This window comes from Prunus persica, chromosome G8 (assembly GCF_000346465.2).
Source record: "Prunus persica cultivar Lovell chromosome G8, Prunus_persica_NCBIv2, whole genome shotgun sequence".
NCBI classification, from domain to species: Eukaryota; Viridiplantae; Streptophyta; class Magnoliopsida; order Rosales; family Rosaceae; genus Prunus; species Prunus persica.
The window spans coordinates 11891043-11899079 of record NC_034016.1 but is presented as its reverse complement, the minus strand read 5'-3'; the positions used below and the strand labels follow the sequence as shown (position 1 = coordinate 11899079).

Sequence of the window (8037 nt, the reverse complement as noted above, 5' to 3'; positions counted from 1 at the left end):
TCTAATCAAACATATTAAGACGTAAATGTAAAATATAAATGAAATATCAGAGAAAATTGTTTTGATTATATAATATATTAAATATAATTCCATTAAATAACTTAAAATATTCATAACATTTTCAACTACAACTACCTATAAGAGCAAAATAAGCATTACTATAATATTAGACCAAATTTTAGCTAGCTAATTAGTATGTTTGAATTAATTTCCTTATAAAAATTATACGATATGTAAATAATATCGACACGAATCCCGAGTTTCTAGATTTAAAGACATTCCACTTCTACATAAGCAGCCCAGATCACATATTATACATGTGACCTTTTATATAGATCCTTATTAATCTTTTGTATACAAAACAAAACGAATTAAAAGAAATCCCAATACAATTTCAAATATTTCCTTAGTGCAGACAAGTGGAGCCAAATTCCCACAGGGAATGGAGTTGGTGAGATTAGATCATCCTCTATTGTAAGTCCCCAGTAATTACTTGCCACATTAGTTCAATCCTCATAAAGGCTGCAGATCCCATTTTATATATATAAGCAACTCATCCTTTTCTTTTCACCTTATCAAATTCATAATATATATATATCAACCTCCTCAACAACCCCATTTTCAAGAACACAAACCAAGCCATGGATGATCTCCTCCTTCACCAAGCACTTGAATCCCTGCAATCTTCTCCCATGTTGTTCATTCTTCTTTTTCTACTCATCATTTCCTGGTTTGTTTTGTTCATGTCACGCAGAAAACTCCCATACCCACCAGGGCCAAGAGGGTGGCCCATTATTGGGAACATGCTCATGATGGACCAACTCACCCACCGCGGTTTAGCTCAACTGGCTAAACAATATGGTGGGCTTCTCCATCTTCAGATGGGGGTCTTACATATCATGGTCGTATCATCCCCGAAAGTGGCCCGAGAAATCCTCCAAGTCCAGGACAGTTCCTTCGCCAATCGGCCTGCAAATGCTGCCATATCATACTTGACGTATGATCGGGCCGATATGGCTTTCGCCAACTACGGCCCGTTTTGGCGTCGCATGCGTAAAATTTGCGTCATAAATCTGTTTAGTCGGAAACGGGCCGAGTCATGGGCCTCAGTACGTGAGGAAGTTGAAGAGATGGTTCGACATGTGGCAACAAAAACCAGCTCACCGGTGAATATCGGTCAATTGGTTTTCACTCTAACGAAGAACATAACTTATCGGGCAGCGTTCGGGTCAAGCTCCCATGAAGGGCAAGGAGAGTTTGTGAAGATTTTGCAGGAATTCTCAAAGCTTTTTGGGGCTTTTAACATGCAAGATTTTCTTCCATGGTTGGGTTGGGTTCATGCACAGGCTTTTAAGGACAGAATGGCTAAGGCTCGTAGGTCACTAGACGTGTTTATTGATAAGATCATCGATGATCACATGGCTAAGAGGAATACAAATAAGGCCAAGAAAGATGACAATGAAGCTGAAACAGATATGGTGGATGAATTAATAGCTTTTTTCAGTGATGATGCTGCAAAGGAAAGTGACGACCCCAATTCTACCTTTAGGCTCACCAGAGACAATATCAAAGCTATTATCATGGTAAGTCTTACATGAAAATATAATGAGGATTCATAATATCTCCATATTATTATCGTCAGCAAAATATACCGACATGTTGTTGTTGCATTTTTATAATATTTATGTGCGTGTCCATTCTTTAAATAATATATCCTGCATAGAGAATTTTTGATATATATAACAGTCCATACATAGATATTTATTAATAATTATTTTTTCAATTTTAAGAAAACCTCAACGGAATGAGGGAAATAATTATTCTTTTAATAAACATTTTAATACATTACTATAATTTTCTTTCCAATATTATTAACTACCAAACCCCCGTTCTACTGATCACATCGTTCTCCAATATTGTTGCCCTTTATTTGAGGTGCCAACTCGGTCTAGGGGTTTTCCTTTTTATTTATTTTAATTATCTAAAATTGAAATTTTTTTTATTTATTTAGGTAACTTCACAAGCGGATTACATTGTAATTAATATTTTGTAATAGGTGGGTCAATGCTTTTTTCCTTTTCTAAATCAAAAGAAACAAATCTGATTTCTTGTGTTTTTTACTATATTTACTCAGAATTTATGGTAAAATAAAGCACATTCTCATTTCTCACTCAGAAGATCAATATTATGTGTTCAATTTTGGTAATGGAAATTATGTGTTTAATTATCACTCTGTCACTTCTGATTTACCACTTTGCATTCATAGGATGTAATGTTTGGAGGAACTGAAACGGTGGCGTCAGTGATTGAATGGACAATGGCAGAGCTGATGAAGAGCCCAGAAGATCTCCAAAAAGTGCAGCAAGAGCTCATCAATGTTGTTGGCTTGAACCGTAGGGTCCAAGAAACTGACCTCGAAAACCTAACCTACCTCAAATGTGCAGTCAAGGAATCCCTCCGTCTTCACCCACCAATCCCTCTTCTCCTCCACGAGACTGCAGAGGAGACTTCCGTGGCCGGTTACTCATTTCCAGTTGGGTCACGGGTTTATATTAATGCATGGGCTATCGCCCGTGACCCGACTGCATGGGATGAGCCAGAAACATTCAAACCCTCGAGGTTTTTGAAAGATGGCTCGCCCGATTTTAAAGGGAGCGACTTCGAGTTCCTCCCATTCGGGTCGGGCCGTAGGTCGTGCCCGGGTATGCAATTGGGGCTGTATGGGCTGGAGATGGCTGTGGCCCATCTTCTTCATTGTTTTGCATGGGAGTTGCCTGAAGGAATGAAGCCTAATGAGCTTGACATGAATGATGTTTTTGGCCTGACTGCACCCAAAGCAGTTCAGCTTGTTGCTGTGCCGAGTTACAGGTTAAATTGCCCGCTTTGAATAGTTTGAGGAGATTGTGAAATACCTTTGGTTTTAAAACAGTGATGAGCCTATTTCTTTACGTATTGGTACTGGCCGCCGGTCCTGAATTTTTCAGGCCCCAGGGCAAAAGTAAAAATTATGCCCTTATATATATTTTAAATTTAGTGATGAACTCACTTTCATTTTTCAACCAAGATTTAACCTGTTCACATTAACTAAACATTTAGCAAATAAATTATTTCAATTCAAACTTCAAAATAAAAGGCTACAATGTATAAACAAGATAAATACTTGTAACAATTCAGTAAGTTCTTTTTCATCCGGCAACAAGCAACCAACAAATCAAAAATTTATATGCATGCTCAATAGCCAAAGCAAAACAACATCAATCTAGTTGAAATCCCTTTGCATCCTCGTCCACCAGCAAAATAAAAAATGTCTTTGCATCCTCAACAACACAAAGAACAACATAACCTGGAATTTGAGAAATCCCCCTCCACAACAACAAACTTGATATTTCCAAATTTGCAATCAGTTAGATCTTAAAAGAATTCTTGCAAAGAGAATGTGTAACTCATGTGAGTTCACAAATCTACAAAAAAAATAAAAATGAAAAAATAATATTTTCCTTTTCATTTGATATCAAATCATGAAAAATTACTTTCAATTGATTTTTACAAGGACTGATTTTGTACTGAACAAAAGTCCACACTTTGAATTTTGTAATCTCCCTAATCTACCAATAGAAAAATTAATTTAGGGATTCACAACTCTGTAACTAGTAGGAGAGGCTTAAATGAGATGAGAAGAAGAAGAGGAAGAACGAGAAAAAGAAGAAGAAGAAAAATTTTAAATAGATAAATCTAACGTTAACCTGGAGGAGTGGAGCGGGTTGCGCAAAAGGGTTCTTCTTGAGAAGCGAAAAGGATGCACGTTCTTCCAAAACACCATCTTTTTTTTTTTTTTTTTTCTCAAAAATATTAAATCAGTTTATAATAATATAATATAACACTTTTTTTTAAAAAAAAATTGAGCCCTTGAATAATAGGCTTAGGGCGGTCGCACTAACGGCCCTTGTTCAGGCCGGGCCTGTTTTAGTCTTCTATTTGTTCAGGCCCTATCACTGACTCGTTAGTACAGTTTGTTTGTATGGATCGATCAAATAAACAAACCAAAATATTCCCAATAAGAATCAAATGATTAAACAATGTTGGCTAATTTTTATAAGGGGTGATCTTTGAATGATAATCTGAAAAACGAATGTCCAAATTATGAGATTATATTGCTAAGTGGACCAAAAAAGTGATCAATGCCGTATTAACTTACTAATCGATTAATGCTTGATCACTCCTGATCAAACAACTAAGCCACATAATTATTTATGTAAAAATTTGGCCGCAAGTAACAAAAATTACTTGTAGACGAAAACCCATATGTTAGCAATTATTTTCAAACGAAAATATACAAACCGCTCCCTTCGTGTGATGATTAATTTGTTCATACAAGGAGGAGGGAGGGAGGAACATTTCAATTTAATCATACAACTGGGATCATGCCATTTCAGGCATTGGGCTTCTTTTATGCTATAAATTACTCATACAATCAAAATTGTTACTTAGGCCTTCTACGGTAAGGGTATAGAATGTCATCCACACTCTGTTTGATATAGCTTCCCACTCTATTCACATTCTTAGCAACACCTGATGCTACTAGTATTGCATTCCTCTTAAACCTGCATATATACAAATACTCAGAGTTTTAAAGTCTAACAAGAACAAACTGAACTGGAAAACTCAAACACAAAACCATGTGAAAAAAAGAAAGTCATGGATAACTTCTTTTCTTTGCTAACTCAAAGTTCTACCATACCTGTTGAGATATTCATCTCCTGTTGAATGTGGTGGTCTGTAGCTTTGGGGTTGAGGAATCGGCCGAACATTTTCTGGAGACACACCAAGAATTTATAAACAAGGTTGCTGTGAATGTTATAAGAAAATTCAGTCATTTTGCAACACTAAGTATTCACATTAAATATTAAGGTTTGTTGGTTTACTATGATTCTCAAAAGCTGAAGTTGTCAAGTGGATAGACCTAATAGGGGTATATAGCTTCACTGGACGCTTAGCCCAATCAATGAGGAACTAGTGCTCAACACTTTTCCTTACGTGGATTTCCTCTTGTGGGTGATCATGCACGTGACAAGTGGCTTCAACCGAGAGTTCTTATGTATAATAAGGTGACCTACACATTGTGGCTCTAATACCATGATAAGTTTGTTGATTTACCAGGTATATATTCTAAACACAAATAACACAGATAGATTCGGAAAAGAAATATTATACTTAGATGTAACAAAACAGGCACAAGTTCTTCAAATAAGTTTATTGCCTTTACCCATTCACAAATAGAGCACATAATTAATAGTAAGGCATTGGAACAACAAAGCCTTATCCCAACTATTTGGGGCAGGCAACATGAATCATCGTCCTCTATATCGTCCTATGTCGGGCCATATTATCATCTAAGTCACCCTAATTCTATTATCATATTTGTCTTCTTTCCCTCGAACTACTCTCTATGTTGATTAAGTTACTCTTTCTGACTACCATATTGATCTGCATTGAATATGTCCAAAAACTCCAAAGTACCATAGTCAGTTCTCTCTCATTTCCTATCTAATAAATGCTATTTTTTGGCCTGCCAATGGGTGATACTTCACCTTTCTCACAAATGTGTTCATTTTGAATCCTATCGTTCCTTGTCTTCCCACACATACATCTCAATATCCTCATTTCTGCCACTCACTTCATCAAAATGTTGCTTGCCCTGCATCTATCCCATATAGCATGTTGACCTAACAGCTATTATATAAACTTTACGAAGCATTTGAGAGCCAAATGAAAATGGACCCACTGCACATGAGTGCCATGGGCTTCCATTATCAAGAGAATAAATTATACATCAAAACAAGGAAAAACGTGGGAGATCTCAGTCTGATGGTAACCAAACATCCCTTAATGAATGCAGGAAAATCACATTGCAGATGAACATAGAAAGACTTCATCTAACTTCAGGTGTTTATGGTGAAAGCAACAAAATAGAGAGAAGTATACGTACACAAATAAAGTCACTGAATCAATTAGTATCAGAGACTAAGAAGATACGGGAAGATGGATTCTTTCTATATTCCGACAAATCAAGAGTGAATTGAGATCCCCACAGCCTTTTCAAATAAATAAACAGAGAAAAGAAAAACTTCATATACCTTCAATTTTATGAGCAGGAGCATCAGCCTGTGCATGGCCTGCAGGTTTTTTGTCATACAATACCTGACACAAGCTAGTTATGTCACATATCAACTGATTTTATGAGAAGATCATAAACATACAAATATGAGCATTATGAATTATCAATATAATTATATAACTAACTTAGACATAAGGACAGGAAAGGCAGGAAAGTGATATGGATATTCGACTAGAGAAATGCCAAACAGTCTTTAAGAATAAAATGAAACAAATCAAGAAAACAAGAAAAAGATAGAGTCAAGATATAACACCTCAAGACCAACACAAAACGGCAATTCCGCTTGTTTATTCTGCTGATCACTAGAAGAATCTTTTCTGTCTAAGAACACCGAGTAACCTACACAAGCATACTTGAAATCTGTAAGGCTGCGGTCCGCTTTAGAAGCCTCTAACTCAGTCTCTCCCACAATGTAGCTGGGCACTGGCCATAAATCCATAAATAAGCGCATATCATATAGATGACTAGAAATAAATAAATTTCAGATGCATCTAAATACACAGGAAGAAAATTATAAGAAATTATTATATACTAACAAATAACAAGGACATCATAAACAATACATACTCCACAAAGACAGCCCTTATTTTGAGTGGGAAAATATAGGCATCAATTTAGCCTGTGAATGTTGTAGCACTAGAATATCAAAGAACCGATCTTTCTGGCTTCCAGATTCAATTTGAATTATGCATCAAAGTAATTCATCAATTCAATTTGAAGAGTCTATGAACTTTGGCAATCAAAATGAATGAGAGAGAGACAGACAGACAGACAGAAAGACAGACCTTGTTGGAGGGTTTTGGAGAGGCCAACGCAGGTGGGATATTTGGATTTGGATTTCTGTGTGGATGAGTAATAGAGGCAACCCTTGCATGACTTTCCCTTCGCTGAGCCATTGCTGAGATTAGGGTTAGGGTTTGGAATTTTGATACCTCCTCCATCTGCGTCTTCGCCTTCCTTATCCATCTCTCTATAAGAATTAAAGATTTATTAGAATTTTAGATTATTATCTCTCTCTCTCTCTCTCTCTCTCTCTCTCTCTCTCTCTGACTCAATGGTTCAATTCAATATCATCATCATAAAACTCTCCATTTTGGTTATGGTTATGTGCCCCTACTCCTACTCCTACTCCTCTGTTTCTTGTCTGTTTTTCATTCGCTATTTTTTTGTTCCAAGTTCATTCACTTTTCACTTCCCTCTTGATCTGCACTAGATTCTTCCGGACGTTCAATGCTAATCGGACGGCGCAAAACTGAGCACTAATAACCGAGTCAATGATACATGAATTTGGCTAAGGTTGAGGAAGGATATTCTTGTAAAATCCATCACGCATTGTATTTTAATAATTCGAATCGTTTAATTTTTTAGATGTTTTTTCATAGATTATCTCTGCAAAAATCACTTGAATCCGAAATTATTTGACCACTTAATTAGATGGTTGTTATTATAGCGTTTTCTTGAAATACTGTATTCGTCTATTTTGTTTGTTGCAACAAGATGTTAGACAATTTATTAGAATTTTCTGAAATTAAATGAAAATTAAAATTGAAGAGATATATCTCTTCAAGTTTGAAGTAATGCATTTGTTGAGGCCCAATATGTCACAAGAAACCCAAAGATATTTCAAGCCCAATATAACATATAATATTGGTCATGCGTTAATTCAAGCTGTATTTTGGGAATTAATACATTAAATAAATATATAAATAATGTACATGTCATGCCAAGCCAATAATACATTTTCCTATGCTAAACCATCAGACACGCTTAAGTGGGCCTAAGCCATATACATGCTTAGGGCTTGCTGAGCAGGTTGTGGTGTGGATTGGTACAATAATCCATGAGGCTCGTCAAAGGTTCAA

The 8037-nt window shown here is 36.1% G+C and overlaps 2 protein-coding genes across 4 annotated transcripts; one reads left to right on the top strand and one right to left on the bottom strand.

The window, feature by feature from the left end:
• LOC18768550 (cytochrome P450 84A1) lies at window positions 642-2891 on the top strand. The gene is made up of 2 exons (XM_007199184.2): window positions 642-1583; window positions 2267-2891. Exons 1-2 carry the CDS (start codon window positions 642-644, stop codon window positions 2885-2887), a joined length of 1563 nt encoding a protein of 520 aa, XP_007199246.1. The 3' UTR covers window positions 2888-2891.
• On the bottom strand, window positions 4203-7391 carry LOC18767722. 3 transcript variants are annotated; one of them, XR_002269512.1, is made up of 6 exons: window positions 6961-7391; window positions 6429-6598; window positions 6135-6198; window positions 4961-5110; window positions 4739-4845; window positions 4203-4601 (listed from the first exon to the last, which is right to left on the bottom strand). XR_002269512.1 is itself a non-coding variant. In XM_020553846.1 (5 exons), the coding sequence occupies exons 1-5, from the start codon at window positions 7139-7141 to the stop codon at window positions 4481-4483; spliced, it is 525 nt and encodes a 174-aa protein (XP_020409435.1). In that variant the 5' UTR covers window positions 7142-7387; the 3' UTR covers window positions 4203-4480. The 3 variants fall into 3 exon arrangements, 2 of the variants coding, with proteins under 2 accessions (XP_020409435.1, XP_007200541.1); XM_020553846.1 differs by lacking the exon at window positions 4961-5110 and having other exon boundaries at window positions 4739-4811; window positions 6429-6514; window positions 6961-7387; XM_007200479.2 differs by lacking the exon at window positions 4961-5110 and having other exon boundaries at window positions 4739-4811; window positions 6961-7383.

Excerpts from the sequence above, each read along its gene's own strand:
- LOC18767722 (XM_007200479.2), bottom strand. The coding sequence starts at position 7,141 with ATGGATAAGGAAGGCGAAGACGCAGATGGAGGAGGTATCAAAATTCCA. Across the intron at positions 6,599-6,960 it reads CTCCAAAACCCTCCAACAAG|TGCCCAGCTACATTGTGGGA; the intron begins GTCTGTCTTTCT and ends ATTTATGGCCAG. Across the intron at positions 4,812-6,134 it reads TCCTGCTCATAAAATTGAAG|AAAATGTTCGGCCGATTCCT; the intron begins GTATATGAAGTT and ends GTGTGTCTCCAG.
- LOC18768550 (XM_007199184.2), top strand. The coding sequence starts at position 642 with ATGGATGATCTCCTCCTTCACCAAGCACTTGAATCCCTGCAATCTTCT. Across the intron at positions 1,584-2,266 it reads ATATCAAAGCTATTATCATG|GATGTAATGTTTGGAGGAAC; the intron begins GTAAGTCTTACA and ends TTGCATTCATAG.